General features: G+C 33.8%; 1 protein-coding gene across 16 annotated transcripts; it reads left to right on the forward strand.

Moving 5' to 3' along the window:
- The first annotated feature begins 69 nt into the window (after window positions 1–69).
- Window positions 70–14312, forward strand: LOC133708172 (uncharacterized). 16 transcript variants are annotated; one of them, XR_009845626.1, is made up of 24 exons: window positions 180–319; window positions 484–641; window positions 959–1003; window positions 1397–1508; window positions 2129–2208; window positions 2731–2783; window positions 4106–4241; window positions 4551–4641; window positions 4750–4867; window positions 5104–5191; window positions 5482–5635; window positions 5714–5781; window positions 5938–6003; window positions 6152–6238; window positions 7241–7403; window positions 7524–7647; window positions 8554–8670; window positions 8813–8901; window positions 8999–9084; window positions 10720–10798; window positions 11120–11323; window positions 12556–12656; window positions 13651–13834; window positions 13925–14312. XR_009845626.1 is itself a non-coding variant. In XM_062133629.1 (6 exons), the coding sequence occupies exons 1-4, from the start codon at window positions 85–87 to the stop codon at window positions 1433–1435; spliced, it is 477 nt and encodes a 158-aa protein (XP_061989613.1). In that variant the 5' UTR covers window positions 70–84; the 3' UTR covers window positions 1436–1508; window positions 2129–2208; window positions 3872–4092. The 16 variants fall into 16 exon arrangements, 2 of the variants coding, with proteins under 2 accessions (XP_061989613.1, XP_061989614.1); XR_009845631.1 differs by lacking the exon at window positions 2731–2783 and having other exon boundaries at window positions 7241–7285; window positions 7360–7403; XR_009845625.1 differs by lacking the exon at window positions 2731–2783 and adding an exon at window positions 371–399 and having other exon boundaries at window positions 239–253.
- The last annotated feature ends 2555 nt before the right edge of the window (window positions 14313–16867 follow it).

The following is a 16867-nucleotide window of genomic DNA, read 5'->3' on the forward strand; positions in this document are numbered from 1 at the left end:
GCTAGTTATTATACATACATACATCTAAAGCAGAAAGCCAGAAAGCCCTGTTCATAAGGTCTGTTCATTTTAGTGAACAGTAAAATGACGCTTTTGGCCTTTGTTTTGTTCTCAATTACAGTTTGCCATTGCTTTTTGCACTCTGATCGGTTTGGTTTGTTTCCACGTGGCTCTGTTTGCTTGCTCCACGAATTGAGAGATCAAGAAGGATCGAGAGAGCCAGAAAGGATCGAGAAGGATCGTCAGTGTGCAGGTGTGTTTCTTTGCTTTCCGAAGAGAGAGAGAGAGAGAGGAGTTATTCAGGATCGAGAGAGTGCAGGTTTGTTTCTTTGATTGGAATTTAATTGGTTCTGATTTTGCATGTCTTCAGATTGTCAGATACTGTAATCAGTTTCCCAGGTTTCACGCTTTGTGCAGGTATTCTGTTTATTTTTTATTTTTTCCGGCAGTTTGTGTTTAATCTGGATTTTGTGCATATTGAAGGGGGAGAGGTTTGGACTGGAAACAAAGAAAACGACGTATCTTGGTATTATTGCTGTGGTGTGGCTGCTCTGGTTTTTGGATTCAAGAAGTTACCTGAAGTGGGTTGGAGGGCGAAGAGGGTCTCATCACTGAACGGTACTGTTAATCTCAGGTTGAAGGTAAGGTTATGATTTTCAATTGTTAACTGTATGTATTATTGAAAATAATGATAAAATTGATAGCAACATAGAGCGATTGGTTGTTATGGATATGAGTAAGGATTGAAGGTTTTGAAGGTCGTGTTTTTGTTTTTGTTTCTGCTGGGTTACACATATAATCAGTGCCCTTTTTTTTTGTTCAATATTGCTGTAATTTTTTCATTCAATTGATGTTGTTGTGCTTCATTATTTTCATATAACTAAGATTCTGAATAAAGCCAAGGATCTATATTGTTGGTTATTGATTGTTTGTATTGTTTTTTGAAATTGGGTTGCAGAAAACAGAAGAAGTGTTGCTGGGTTTGGGATTTCAGTGGTTGAAGGTAAGTTTTTAATTTTTGGTCTGTACCAGAGTGATTGACATCAAAGAAGTGTTTGAATTGCTTTATTCAGAATGTTAGATGGTAGAATCTGCTTTTTGGTTCTTCTTCTTCTTCTTTTCTGTTACTATAAGTAGTTGGATATTGGATTTGTTAAACAAGACTCAATTAGATTGTACAGTTGACAAGAAGGTCGTGTTTTTGTTTTTGTTTCTGCTGGGTTACACATATAATCAGTGCCTTTTTTTTTTCAATATTCCTGTAATATTTTCATTCAATTGATGTTGTTGTGCTTCATTATTTTCATGTAAGTAAAATCTGCTCTTTTCATCATAAACCAAAGATCTATATTGTTGGTTATTGATTGTTTGTATTGTTTTTGAAATTGGGTTGCAGAAAACAGAAGAAGCATTGCTGGGTTTGGGATTTCAATGATTGATTGGGAGAGGTTGAAGATAAGGTTTTGATTTTCGGTCTGCACCAGAATGATTGACATCAAAGAAGAAAGGTTTTGACTGTGCTTCATCATTTTAATATAAGTAAAATGTCCTTTTTCCATTGTAAACCAAAGAACTATAATCATCTTGAGATGTAATGCATTTGTAGGTAGATGAGAAGTATATTATCTTTTTGGTTAGGTGTCTGTTTTCTGTTTCTGAATTGGTTTTTTTTTTAGTATTAACGTTTTGTTCAACCTTTAAAGCAAGAGAAAATTAATATAGACAAACGAGAAATTTCGGTCGTCTAGAAACTTTGTTTTGTTGTCTATGTGTGTTATTTAATTGATGGTCTACGTGCGTTTTGTGAAACATAGATATCTTTTTCTTACATTGGAATTTTCGTCATTTGTTTTTGTTGGTTTTATTTATTTATTTATTAACTTGGATCTATTTAGGGTGCTGATTAGATAGTTTTCTAAATTGTCAGTGGGCAAGCATACACTCAATAATATATATGAATAATCAGTGGGTTCTCTAAATGATCTATTTTTGTATTCTAACTGGACTTGACGTTAGATTTTGAGTATACGTTTGATATCTTCAGTATTTCTTCTATTTTTGGGTATTAACATTCTTATGCCTTAGTTTTTCATTAAAGCCAATCTAACTATGTGTTTAATTTCCACAGAATTTTATCATTAAATACTTGCCAAGGCTGTAGCGCATTTCTTTCGATTGAAGTTTCTGGTCATAACTTGGTCAGAGTAGGTAAGGTTCTCTGCTATTTTTTATTTGTTATGAGAATGTTGACCTTGATGATGAGAAGCATGACATAGTTTTGGTGCACATGAATATGCCAAGCATTTAGGAAACATTCTTGATTTCATTCTTGAAAATTACAACTACTTTAATGCCTACAAGTTTGAAACCCTTCCTCTCAAATCGACCTATGATTTCTGAAATCTGGAATAAAAAATTAGGGTATTGTGCAGAGCCTACTTCCTTACTTTCTGATGCAGCAAGTAAAATTGAAAGAGAAGCTGTTGGACTTAGTTGTGGTACTTGAATCAGATGAAGTAGTTTTGATCATTGATGTAGTATGATTCTTGAGATAAAGGCAAATAGCAAGTAGTGTACTATGAAAGTCATCTAAAATTTTCAATTTACAAATAAAGTTTGTTTATGTGTTCTATGTGATATATGGAATATATAATACCAGAAATGATTTTGATAGTAGCTTTGTTCCAATTTTTGTGTAATGGTGCCATATCTTGCCATACTTATATCAAGTGGTATTATGGATGGGATCGGTACATTGTATTCAAGCTTGCATTCTGATTTAGGTGAGCCATCCAAATCATTATATGAGATGGTAAATACCCTACCAAAAGTTTAGTTTAAGTAACAAAGCAAAGAAGTGTAAATTTACACAATAATTACTGTTACAGTTCTGATATCTATTTGTTCTTCCTGTTTCAGAAGTTCTATGTATACTTATTGTATCTCCTCTGATGTGAGTTTGAATGTTGGTCATGAAGTCTTTATTTTGTTTGATTTATTGATTGCTGTACATTTATCTATGGATAGAGATTTTGAATGCAATAGTTACTCAAGGAATACTTTGAGTTACTGGAATTGATGTGTATTTGTCATTCAGCTTATAATGATAACTTAACTAATATATCAACTTGGTTCAACTTTTGAAGGTTCAAGTAGGAGAATCAGGCTTCTTTTTTTTCAAAACTTCATTTGCTTTTGTAGTGATCGAATGATGTAATTGAGCTGAATAGGATCATAGTGCTACCGCATTAAGGACTGTAGCTCACTCATTGTTCTCGATGTATCATAGCCTCATTTGCATTTTCATTCATAAAATCCTCTTTCTCTCTAAATATCTGTTCTTCATACAAATCTTTTACTCAGTGGCATAAGTTGTCCATGAGTTCTCTTTATTTCTCGGATAGAATCCCAAATATCACGGGTAATACAATCAGCTAGGTAATCCCAAAACCATGTCTAACCATGATCGTTTGATTATATCTGCAAATAAATGAAAATGATAAACCTTATTATCATAGATTTTCTACTTTTAAGCTTTGTATCAATTTTATGTCCCATATAAAGAATGGAAGTGTAAAATCAACTATTGTATCTGTGCATTAGCTTACTGTGGTTTAAACATGACTTTATTAGTCAGAATATTGTTAATTGTAAGATCAACTATCATATCTGTGCATTAGCTTACTATGGTTTGCAATCTTTTCAGCTTTTATGAAAAGATTGGATGTATTAGAGCTGCAATTTGATAATTTGTAATAGAGCTGCAATTTGTAATAGAACTGCAATCTGTAGATTGTAATCTTTTCAGCTCTATTTCTTCATTTTGTAATAGAGCTGCAATTTGATTATTTTTTTGAAAACAATTTTTCAGTTTTCAATATTTATTAAAAAGATTCTTGATTGTACCGGTAAGAGCTCTTAGCCTATTATTTCTATATAAGTGCATATTCTATTCGCGTGTGTGTGTGTGTGTGTCTGTATGTATATGTTCTCCTTTCCTTTAATTGACAGCGATTTTCCTATCCTTCGGTTTCGGATCATGTGTGTATCATATCTACTCAGTTTAGATTGTGAGTTGCTAACTATTTTTGTATGAATATCCTAGCTCCTAGAGACAGCACTTGAAGAATGCAGTCATGATTTGGATTCGGCTATCAGAAGTTTGAATAAGCTACGCTTAAGTTCTGTTGCAAATAAATCTGGTACAGCCTCAGAAACAAGTGTTTAACCCCATGCACAAGGTATGAATAGTTTTTAATTTTTTATTTATTTTAATTTTATTTTTTTGGACATCCTGAACTTGGGCCTTACTGATGGAGGTAACCATATTGTTTTTAATTTTTTATGTGTCTTTGGTTTAGTACAATGTTTTTTTTTTTTCTAAGTGCAACTTTCATAAAGAGAGTTAATTTGTTGTCTTGCTTATGTAACATTTGTTTTCATCTTGCATAAAGAACCAGTGTGATTTTCTTTTTGATAGTGAGTCTACAAGATTGTGCTCATCTTGATACCAGTTGTCACACTAAATGAGTCTTATTACTTTGTTTCAGGTGCGCTAGCAGCAAATGGAGAAGCTTCTGGTAATGATGATCTATCAGGTCAAAAGAACCTGCTCACGCAAGAAGTTTCCTACCTTCATATGTAAGAAACTTTCTTGGTAGCAGATCTGATCCATGGTATAGCTGCATGTAAAATTATTGCAAATAGGTACAATCCATGATCAAGTGAATTGAAATTCTGTATGTACAGTCCATGGATCTGCAGATGAGTCCACTTCAGTTGAAGATGCATTTGAGTCTGCCAATGAATTAGATCAGTGCTAAACCCCCATTGTAGAAACTTGATACCACCTTGGTTAAAATACCAGGTATTGCCTGAATCTCTCTTTACGATTGAAATATCAGTTTTGTAATATGTAAAATTATAATTGTATTATATTATGTAGATCAAGATTTGAGGGGCAAAAAAAAAAAAAGAAATTATACCCGCAGCATCGCGCGGGAGAATTTTCTAGTTATTACTATAATCTAAAGCCGAATTACTGTTCCTAGCACTGTTCATTTTGAATTGGCGGTTTTGCCCTCGCTTGAAATTTTTTTGCAGCTGTGCCACTGCTTTCTCTTTGGCTTTTTACCTGATTGCCCAGACAGGTGTACGTACGAAGAACGATCGAGACTTCGAGAGAGTTCAAGTGAGTTTCTTTGCTTTGCCCGAAGAGAGAGAGAGAGAGAGAGTGAGAGTGAGAGGTGCACAAAGAAAGAAGTTCCCAAATTTCCAATTGTTTTTTTTTTGGTTTTTGTGAACCTTGATTTTGTTGATTCAATTTTGAATTGTTCTCTCATTCTGATGTGAGATATGTATTGGATTTGAATTGGAAAGTTTTGATTTGGGGGTTTATACGCATATTACTTTGTTGTGTTTGCCTTGATATTTAGAACAACCAGACAAACAATTTCTGAACATCATCTTCAAATTTTACAGGTATATATGACAAATCTGCTCTGGCTTTTCTTCAAGAAAGGTCTGCCCATAAAGATTTACTTTGTTCTTTTCTTAAAGCCTTAGTCTTTTTCATGTTGGTCATTGCGATTTTGACTTCTATACATCAATTTGGAACCACTGCTTACCAAGAAAGGTAATCCTTCTAATTCTTGGTTTGAATTCAATTCGTTACTGGGTTAAATTAAAACTAAAGTGGAAATCTGATATTAAGGAAGAATTGTCGTTGGAGTGGTGTATATACAACGAGCTTGCTTCACAGAGGATTTATGAGATAGCCAGGTGAGCTAGAATCCACCATCATATATTAATTATGATGATTCTGTAAAAGTGGGGAAACTGTGCTCCTCTTTTTCTCTTTTACCAATTTGTATTTTCGGTTTATTATTTTGGTGCTTTGTCCTTTATTATCTGGTTGCCTTTATTTTCTGGGTACAGGATTAGACAAACTTCACTTGCGGGAAGCTCAACTTCAAGTTCGGCACTTGGATGTAATGTAAATGGGTAAGAGCTTTTCTTTATTATGTAACCTTTCTGCTGACGATGGTGATCAGCCTTAAATGGTTTCCATCTTCTATGATCTTCTTTTTGATTCAATTGTTCATAAGTTGAATCCATTTTTTTATGTTTGTTGTTTGTTTTTAATTTGCAGATTATACATGTTGAAGGAGCCAACATCTCCACTGTTTTTCCACTCCGAGAAGCCTCTCCATCAACATCACGATCACTCAAAAGCTTGGTAAGATTTTACGTTGATAGAATTAGCATAACATCATAACCATTGATCTTATCATGAAACGCTTATGATTTATCTCCACCTAAAATTCTACTCTATTTCTAATCATTGGAAACCGTCTGATTCAAATTCTTTGATTCAAGCTTTTGATTCTTTTTTTGCTGGATTTGTGGATTATTCAGTTGGTTTCGCTACATTATTAATTCATGCTTTTAGTCTGTTTCGCAACAATGAGGATTCCAGTTTTGGAAGTTTTTGTCTTCTATTGTTTTTGTTACTTCTTATATGCTTTGGTTTTTACTTGGTTTTGTTGTTGTTATTGATTTTCAATTGATATGGATTTTTATGTTTTAGCAATTTTGTTTATCTTCCACTTTGGAATTTGGCTGATTAATTGGAAACATGTCAAGCTATGTTTCTAATGTTTAACAATTTGAAGCTCACTTTGATTCTCCTGTGATTTTATTTTGTGGGTGTTGTTTGATATATTTTTTTGTTTTCTTTGGAGTTTTGTTGTGGGTGTGGGTTTGATTCTTTGATTGATTTGGTATTGATTTTGAGCCCTTTACTGGGATTGTCTACTATTTTGTGTTGAATCAGCTTATTTATCTTCTGGTATAAGTGTAAGGTTTGTTTTTGAATGGTGGATAGGTCTTTGATTTACTCAAGGATTAGTGTTTTAGTTGTTTGCTGTCGATATAGAGCCATAAAAGTAAATGTCTGGATCAAAGTTTTGACATTTGTTCGTAACAGTTTGTTTGTTTTGTTTAGAGCGTGCATGATGATTTGAACTGTTTGCGTGTTACTGAATTAGTCTACTCTATTTATAACTTGAGGACTGAAAATTTAGTTGACAAGATGTTGATGGTAGTGGTGAGATTAAGTGGTGGCTTATGCTTTACTAGAGCCTTGAATGTGAAAACTGTACATAAAATTGGTTTGCTTCAATTTTTGAAGAAGTTTCTGCTATGCCTTTTGTTAATTGAATTATGTGTACTCATGCAGAGGTTCAAAAATTTGGTGAGATCGCAAAACAACCTATGTCAGAAGGTGATAATTCTGCAAAGTCTGTTGACCCCAAATTATCATATCGATTGTTTTACCTCAATGCAATTTTTTCGTAGACTGAGTTCAACTGAATGATATCGTTAATGACATATCAGACAAGGTATGTTGCTGCATTCCCTTGGTCATCGGATTTCTTAATAAATATTAACGCTTACTCTATCATTTTTGATTTACCTGAATAAATACTTTTCAATGTATTTGGTGTACGATTATATCACAGAGCTCAACTCATATATATCATATGAGCAATTGAAGAGTGAACGAGGAAGCCATGGATTGGAGAGTGATACTATTTACTGGCATTGAACTTTTCCCTCAACGAATGAGCTTTTCTTCTGTAAAGGGTCTGATTCTCAATTTCTAATCTCTATTTATGGCGTCATTGTTATTGTTAATAATGGAATATGCAATAGTTTATATGAATAATATATGAATCTGTAGTGTTTTTTTTTTTTTTTTTCAGATGACTGCATTAATCTTAGTCATATCATGACCGCATGCATTCTATGATTTCGATCTTCTATATATTAGTTTCAAGAAATTTATGATAGCACCTGAAATTAGGGTAGTGCTTTTTTTCGATGTGTTTATTCGGTTTTGTTTATTATGTCTGTGTCCTGTGTCCGTTAGGTGTGTAACAATTAGAGACTGCATGTAAGTAAGCTTACATCTTACTGATCAGTATAACATATGCTTATCTTCTTATAATTTTTCATTATCTGCTGTAAGGTTTATTTGCATTTGGAGTCTCAAGTTAGGCAAAAGATAGTGTGATCAGAATACTGTGTGATGGGCATGATCAAACATTCTTATAAATTTTCATTATCTGCTGTAAGGTTTATTTGCATAATTTGGAGTCTCAAGTTAGGCAAAAGATAGTGTGATCAGAATACTGTGTGATGGGCATGATCAAACATTCTTATAAATTTTCATTATCTGCTGTAAGGTTTATTTGCATTTGGAGTCTCAAGTTAGGCAAAAGATAGTGTGATCAGAATACTGTGTGATGGGCATGATCAAACACCAGATATTAGGAGAGAATAACTATAAGCCTGAGTGATGATAATAAATTTAAAAAATAGGAGCAGGCAAGTGGAGGGAGGAAAGAGGGAAAGAATCCAACATTTTCAAATAAGAAGAGTTACTTTAACCATTTTGTATTGAACATTAAAGGAGAAGATAAGCAAATTTTATAAAAGATTTGGAGTATTTCTTCTCCTTTATGTTCAAATTTTTTTGTTTTTGCACAGGCAGAAGCAATAATCAAAAACGAATATACATCACTACTTGGAGATGAGGCAAAGGGTTGGTTGGATACCACATATCTGTCCCAATCTGGCAATTTTCGTATCTCAAGAAGAAATAAGGTGATAGTGACTTGAATATCTAGCACGCTCTATATTCTAACTGTTGACTGCTTTATTTTATCCGACCATGTAGTGATGTATAGTTACTTAAAACTAAAATTCAGTTGCTCCTAGCTAAAAATATCGACAAATAACTTTGTAGTGCAGGGAACAACATTTGTTCTGCAAGAGAGAGCTGAACTTAGGCAAAGACTATTGTCAATCATGTCCACTGGTACAAGAGTTAAAGAGGTAATATTTGTGAATCCAAATGTGTACTTTGTATGTCAAAACAACTTTTCTTGCTGATATGGTTTCTGGCTACCATATTAATAGTTTAATACTGCAGGTAATCGAGGAGTTTATTTCCTTATATCAAAGTATAGGTGAATTGGAACTCCAAGAAGGGGAATGGGAAATGGTTTGAGTTGACAGGTAATAAGAGTCATGTTCAAGTGAAGATTTACATAAATGTGATTACAAAAAGGTTATTTGTTTGTACTGGATTATCTAAAATCCTAAATGAAATGAAATAAAATAAAATAAAGAATGATGAAATATGTAAAATAGGTTGGTTTATAACTGCTTATAATTGATCTCAGCCCTAAGAGTTATGAGGAAAGTGCATGCAGGCATGATGTCCTATCTGAGTTTAAGTCTTTAATATGATTTGAGTAATCGGAGTATTAACTGAGAGACTAGACAAAGTAGAGAAATAGGGAGTTTGAAAAAGTAATCGGAGTATTGACAAAGAAGTTTGGCAATGCTTATTCCTGCCTCAAAGAAAGTTAAGCTTCAAATTTTTTTTTTTTTTTGGGTCAGTTTTGCTAAGGTGGAAGCTGTCGTTTTTGTCAATGCTTTTGTTAGTTCATTTACGATTGATCAATAATTCATTTATGGTGTAGAAAACATATCTTACTTTCATTGGGTATCTGGCTATAGAAAGTTACGTAGTAACTCCCAAAGCATTCTGATGTCTGAAAATTAGAAGCCTTGCCTCAGGTGGATGAAGTAATTGTATTAAATTTGTAGAACTAAGCCTCACCTTGGTTAGATTAAGCTGCTGTTTGTTCTCATCAGTTGAATGGGATATTAGGCAGTATTTGCTTTATCGTTTACTTCTCCGTTCATTTGGCTAAGCAGATAAGATACAATTGGTAGTAGATATCAGCATAACTATATGTGTCTCTCCATTCATTTGGCTAATCATATATGGTATGATTCATCAGCTGCTTTTTGTTCTCATCAATTGATGCACTTTCTGTTGTGATGTTATTTTATATTACTCATATTTTTAGAATTAGCAATCCATACATAATAACATCTACCTTTGGATTTCATAAAAGCTGAAAATTGCTCTGGTTTTCATCTTTTGATTTTAATGGTTTTCACACTTTACCGATATTGTATGCTTTTGAGATGAACTTTCAACCTCCCACTTTATTCTTTTCCCATGTTTGTAAAAAGTTTTTTTTTTTGGTTGTGAAAAGGAGAATTTGTATATTACTGCATTCAATGTTAAGGATGAGCAAATGGGACGCAGCCACTGAGGTCAACATTCTGTCGGGAATGCCTCCGTTTGGGGTGTAACGTCGGAGCATTCATTTAGTTGTTTAGTTTCAAAGCCTTAGCTGAAAGATAACCAAATTAGGATAATAATAAAAAATTGTGTAACATTACTCTTCTCTTCAGCTCTATGTTTTGTGCTGCTGTTCTTTCATTCTAGGCTTTGAAGTAACTTAGCTTCTCAGGTATATATCTTTTCATAGGTTTCTGTCTCTTTCTGTGAATATGATTTTTTATTCTTACTGCCTATATACTTCACTCAAACCTTTTGGTTGCTGATTTCATCTGAACCTTCATTTCAGTTCTTTTGGAAGGTTTGATTTCAGTTGATAATTTTTAAATCAATATGAACATGCTGATATATTTTCCAGCTCTTGGTTAGATTTATAGATAGGCTGTGAATTTCTGATGTCTTGGATGGTCTTTGATATGATCATTTCGTAATATGCAATTATGCATGTCGAATGTACAATCTCTAATGTGCTGCTACTTTTTTGCCTTCAGGTTGTTGCTGGGTTCTGAAGATCTTTGTTAGCAAAACGAATATCAATAGATATGGAAACTTGCTCAAACGCAGTGTCAGGTGGAATTTTCTATCTTATTTATTTTTTCATACAGTTATTTAGCTCTTCACCAAATAGTTATAAAGTTAATATTCAAATTTAAATTAAATGATTATAAATATTGATGTATAAAGTATCGTAAAAGCGCTGTGAAAAGGATTTTTATTGTACTATTGCAGAAACTACAATAATCAAGATTGTTATTATTTTCATAATGGTTATTAATATTGTCATCAACTCAGTTGTTCTCTTCATTTTGTTTCAATTAGCTAGCAGACTAACACAAGATCCGAATTCTGCATTTTCTTCTTCTAAATATTTTTCCCCCTCTCTGTTTGTAGATCCAATGCCTAAGCGGAGAAAAAGTAAGAGAGATTTACTTTTGCAAAATGCTGAAAGTGTTGATAAACGCAAACGAAGAAGGACTACATCTGCTGAAACAAGCTGCAATTCTGGTCCGAGTATGTCCAACATTCAAGAAGTTGAAAATGTCGTTTCACATGAACACAGCATTGGACAAGCGTCATATGAAAGAAACAGGCACGGTATGGGTCTTAACATTTTGTTAATCCTACACTTATCTTCGAACATAATAATTTCATTCCCTATTTGATGTCTTGATTGACCTAAAGCCAAAAAAGACAGTACCTCAATTTGTATCCCTTCCAGCTTGCCACTGCTCTCTTTCTGAGTTATTAACTACTTTATTCTACTTTTTATCTTAACAAAAACAGTTTCCAAAATTAACTTTACTACCTGCCAGAACCAAAATTCCTTGCAAAGTTGTTGAATTGCTCCTCTAATTTCTGCTTCTGCCAAACACTTCAATCAAATCTGTATACAGACAACCTGTATATATATTCCCATTTTTTCCACAACATTTTTCCTCATGTGTATTTCCACCTTTCTTTACTCTTCTATAATTTCTTTTGACAGCTTCTAACACATAACAATCTCTTAATCAACGTTCCTTTCACTCACAAACAATCAACAATCAGTTCCCGCGGCAACGCGCGGGCCTAACTTCCTAGTAACTATACTAAAACGCAAACGGCAAAACGACAAACGAAATGAATAGTGACGCGGCCATTCTGCCCCTCTCTTGCCTGGTTTTTTACGAAACTGTCCCTCCAGCTGTTCAATTTTTGTGGCACCGATTGCTTTCGGCGTGGTAGTCTGGCACTGTGTCTTTGCTCCACAGACGATGTAGGGTGTGTGCAGAGAGGAGTAGCACTCTTTCATGCAGAAAGAGAGTGAGAGACACAAAGGCTTAAGGGAGTAAAGGAAAAAGTTCCAATTTTCTTTCATATTGCAAGAACAGCAAGATCCAATATGAAATTTTCCGTTGGATATCTCTGTTAATTCCCTTTATGCCCGGATCGACTATCCGCCAGAGTTCTGTTCTTGGTCCTCAATTTTTATTTTATTAGTTCTGATATTCATGATGTATCTCAATTGATTGGTTTCTGCATGGGAAAGGATGAGTTTTTATTGGGATTTTCGATGAGCAAAGCATATGTTTCTCTCTGAACTTTGGTTTTTCAGTCATTTTAGCGGTAGTTCTGTGTATTTGCAGTTGTTTCCGGTTTGATTTGTGGTTTGGGTCAGTGGTTTTTGTGATTGGTGTGTTGTTTTTCTGTTTTTGTTTTTGGTGGCGTTCGATCTATTGTTGAAATTATGATCAGTGTTCGATCTATGGTTGGTCACCATTTGTCCTCAACTAATTACATTTCTGATTTAATAAATGAACTTAATGTGCTTTTACTGGTGGATATAGGGCTGCTTGGATATCTCTGCGAGGTAGGCTTGGGTTTGTTTTGGAAGAGGTGTGCTGAGATTGTGATCGAGTTTAGGAGACGGGCTTCGGGAGCAAAAGAGGTATGTGTTTTGTTGCTTTCTCCAGTTCTGTCAAGTCAGGGTTAGTTTTTTTTTTTTTTTTCTTTTCTATTTGCAGATTTATTAGAAGAAAAAGGAAGAGTTATGAATAAAAGAAAATTTATAATGAGCTTATTGTTTAGAACAGGTGTGTCAATAGTGAAAAGAAGTGTTACTGTTTTTGGGTAATCAGGTTGTACTTCAAATAGAAGAATGTTGTTCTGTTTTGTTTGAGCTGAAGTAGTTTGTTTTGTAGTCTAAGTTTAGAGGGAAGCAGTGAAATGCTAGAGAATTGGATTTGGACATTGGTTTTTATTGACAAGTAATCAGCTTCAATATTAGTAGTTAAAAGGTGATATTAAGAGAGTCATTAATCCTTCAGTTTGTGATTTAAGCAAACTTTATAACCCGTGTTAAAATTGGCTTTCTAGACTTTGGAGTAATCAGCTTATTGTTTTCTACTGAAACTGTTGAGTTGTAATGATATTCCTAATCTTTGAGCTTTGATTTAGGACCTTGACCTTAGATCTATGTAAATTCAACATCTTTAATCAGGAACTGAAACTTTCAACCTGCATTGAAGAGTAACTGATGTTGATAATTATTAATAGACATTGTCTTGGTATTATTCGGTTTATAAAGCCTTAGCTACTGCAGTGAAAGAGAGAAGAGGGCAAATCAGTTTGTGTTTCCTTTGTAAAGGTACTTACCAAGATTAGATCAAGTTGAACATCTTTATTTTCACAGCATAATATGCTTTTACATACAAGTTGTATATTAATTCTTGTTTTGATTCTGTATGTATGTCAATGAAAAGGACTGATTTACATGTTTTAGTTCGAAAACAAAAAATGCAATGACGTAGTGTATACGTTTCCCTTCATTGCTTGGTTGCTAATGACCTATACGGTTGATTTGCTGCTGTTTTTTTTTTTTTTGGGTTATTTATTTGTTTATTGTATTTTCTATTTGTAATGGTGTTTCAATTTTATACTAGGATATGTTTGCTGGAACAAGGGACAACGTTGAAAACCAATCTTGGTCTGAAGACCAAGATAGTGGCAGCATCCATTCATTTTATGATATTACTGCTAATCCACTTGATAAACAAGCATCCGGATCAAAATCTGATAAGAGGAGGCGATTAATGTTAGAGAGTTCCGTTGATAGCAGTATTCAAGGTCATTGCTTTATGTTTTGTGTTCTAATACTATTTTTTGAGTTTATCATTCATATGAAATTCTTATTGTCAAATGGTTTGTTGTTTGTAGTGAGAGCATCGCTACTAAAATCAGACAAGAGGAAGCAGTTAATATCACAAGGTGGAGTTAATAATGAGTGCATGAACAATTTACTTGGATGTGAGTTGCAAGCTGGGACAAGTAAAATTGGCCAAGCCTCATATCAAAAAAGTATTCAAGGTTCAAATTTATCAGATACTCATGCTTATCACAGTCTACATAGCAACTACATTTTTATATGTTTATCAAAGTATCAATCACATGTTTATATGTTTATCATTTCAATGTAATATATCTATAACGTAGAACAATGTGTTTCAATGTAATATATCTATATATCTGGAACGTAGTTTTGATGTAAAATTCAACCATATCAATAGTATACCCGCAGCACCGCGCGGGCCTTCTGCCTAGTTTATACTATAATTTGTACATTGTTACTTCTGAGAGGTAGAAAAGTAGTTAATTTGGTATAGAAGATTTTTGACTAGTTTGACTAATTGTAGAGATGATGGTGATAAGAATCGTGGGAAAGGCATGTTAAGCTTGAAGGAGAAGATGAGTGTGCTTGTTCTACAGCTGTAGAATGAGGCCAATAAAACAGTTGAATTTCTTTTCTGTAAAATTTTAGGGTACAGATAATCTTTGTACAGATAATTTTACCCTAAACCCTAAACTCATTGTGCTTGAGGTCTTGCATTGGAAGTTTCAAGTGTTTTTCACTTTTTGGTGTAAAAACCTGTACAACTAGAGTGCATCACAATTCTTAAGTGAAACCACACTATGGTAGGAGATCATACAAGTGATACAACTGGATATGAGGTTTCATTTTAGATCATATAACACTACGTCGAAAAATAAAACTAGACTTGCAGGAAATACAACATTGAAGTTCATAATTTTCTATGATCCTTTGAACCATTTTTACCAAGCATCCGTGTCTCCTCTCTTAAGCTTTTGTTCATGTTGGAATTGACAATGGATAAAGACAACCAACATAAGATTTAAAATTGCAGCATGCAATGTGAATTGTCTTTATGCGTATGAACAACAGCAGAGGGCTTCAAAGCCTACAGGAAATTAAAGAAGGATTGGCTTTTCAAAATTTCAAATGCATGCGCAGACTACAATTCCCGAGGCGAGAAAACTAATTCAAAGCAGTGTAACTGGAGCTGTTTGACAGAAGAAGTACTGTAACCTCCCCTTTTTGATACATGATGAGAGTACAAATACTATCTTTGACAAAACTGTTTCCAGTTTTTGATCCAAAGAAGCAAAGTTTTGACAGAACTGTTTCCATTCTTTGGAAGCAAAACTTTGACAGATTCTTTGAACTATTTGAATGATCTTGAATTGACATGCTTTTTTAACTTCAACCATGCACCAAGACCCCTCTGTCTATTTCTGTTTTGAATAATTGAATTGCAGCTACTATTCTAGTAAATAAGGGTATGTTTGTATTGGTGGGTTTAACTCTTACTGATGAAATATTTATATCTAGACAGGTAATATTGCATGTATGGAATTGGACTTTGTAGATCAAATTTTTAAATATCTCTATCTCCAGGACAATCAATATGTACTTGATTGAGATGGAACCTGACAACTTTCCCAACATGAATATATGCTTCTTCTCCGCAACTGCATTATTTTCAATTATTTGGCTCAAGATCATGTCATGTCTTGTTCTATGTTTGGTTGTTTCTCTGAGCTGTTGTCATCCTGTTTACCCCCTTCTTTACTAATAATGAAGATTCTATGACATGATCAGTATGACATCAAATCAATTTGGACCGGCTCGAGGGAGCTATTTGGATTAATGGATTTTTCTTTTATTAGTATATACTAGTTTTACCGTTAAATTTGGTCTATATGATATTGTGACTAAGATGATTAAAAGAACTCGAGAACTTGTTTAGTAGAGACTCCATGATTTAGACCGACTCGAGAACTTGTTTTAACTTGGTGATTGATTGAATATTTGATTATCCATATTTCTATCTTCTAACTGTAATGATCAATCTTCAATGCACTCCCACATAGAATTTAGGTGCTTTCACTAGCCTATATCACGGTAATTGACCACATGTTTACATCATTATCTACAATGAATATCACTTTTTGAAACATGCACATTTTGATTCTAAAGTTGGGGTTTGTGTGAGCATGTTGTTTTTATCATATCTATGCACACAATATCTACCAATATCATATGCACTAATCTACAAATTAAACACAAATACAAACGCAAACGCAAACACAAACCTACTTACCTACATATGTGTGCCCATATTCCGGCTTTTTCCTTGGCCAATATTGTGCCCATATCCCCTAATTGTAATAAATTATATAAATCACTCTTAAAATAGTCATTGAGAATCTATGTTCCACTTTTTGTTTTTTTGTCCAAAATAAACAGCCTTTAATTTGTTGAAAAGTAAAAGATCACCATAGGCATTAGGCAATGCATGCCAAGATTCTCCTACATGATTTTATATAATTGGCTTACTCGTTTATGGCTATCTCCAACTTGTGCATTTGGAATCATACTCATCCATCATTCACCCACAACCTAATTTGTAAATGTTAGAGATCCCTAAATAGCTTTAGCTCAAATTATATGAAGCAGAGAAAATGAGACAGTCAAGGACAACTGGTCTGGTATTAACCTTACCTAAACCAACTTTTAGCATAAAATATGAAGGCATTTCCTTCTTTTCCTGTAGTTGTTGGTAAACTCTCTTTGGATCCTCTTTGTTGTCTCCCCATTTCAGTCGATGTATAAAAGAAATAGAGGGCAAATACTCAAATCCCACGGAAGAAAACCTTGTTTAGTTTGTCACCTGAATAACTTTGGGTTTCTCAATGCTTTTGTTGTGTAATTTGTACACGAATTACAGAGTGGGCTTTAGTTTTGTGTAGTCTTGGTTTGGCTGATCTCTATATCATGCATGGTTGATGCTTCTTAGTTGC

Source organism: Rosa rugosa, chromosome 5 (assembly GCF_958449725.1).
Source record: "Rosa rugosa chromosome 5, drRosRugo1.1, whole genome shotgun sequence".
NCBI lineage: Eukaryota > Viridiplantae > Streptophyta > Magnoliopsida > Rosales > Rosaceae > Rosa > Rosa rugosa.

Excerpts from the sequence above, each read along its gene's own strand:
- LOC133708172 (XM_062133629.1), top strand. The coding sequence starts at position 85 with ATGACGCTTTTGGCCTTTGTTTTGTTCTCAATTACAGTTTGCCATTGC. Across the intron at positions 642-958 it reads CTGTTAATCTCAGGTTGAAG|AAAACAGAAGAAGTGTTGCT; the intron begins GTAAGGTTATGA and ends ATTGGGTTGCAG. Across the intron at positions 1,004-1,396 it reads TGGGATTTCAGTGGTTGAAG|AAAACAGAAGAAGCATTGCT; the intron begins GTAAGTTTTTAA and ends ATTGGGTTGCAG.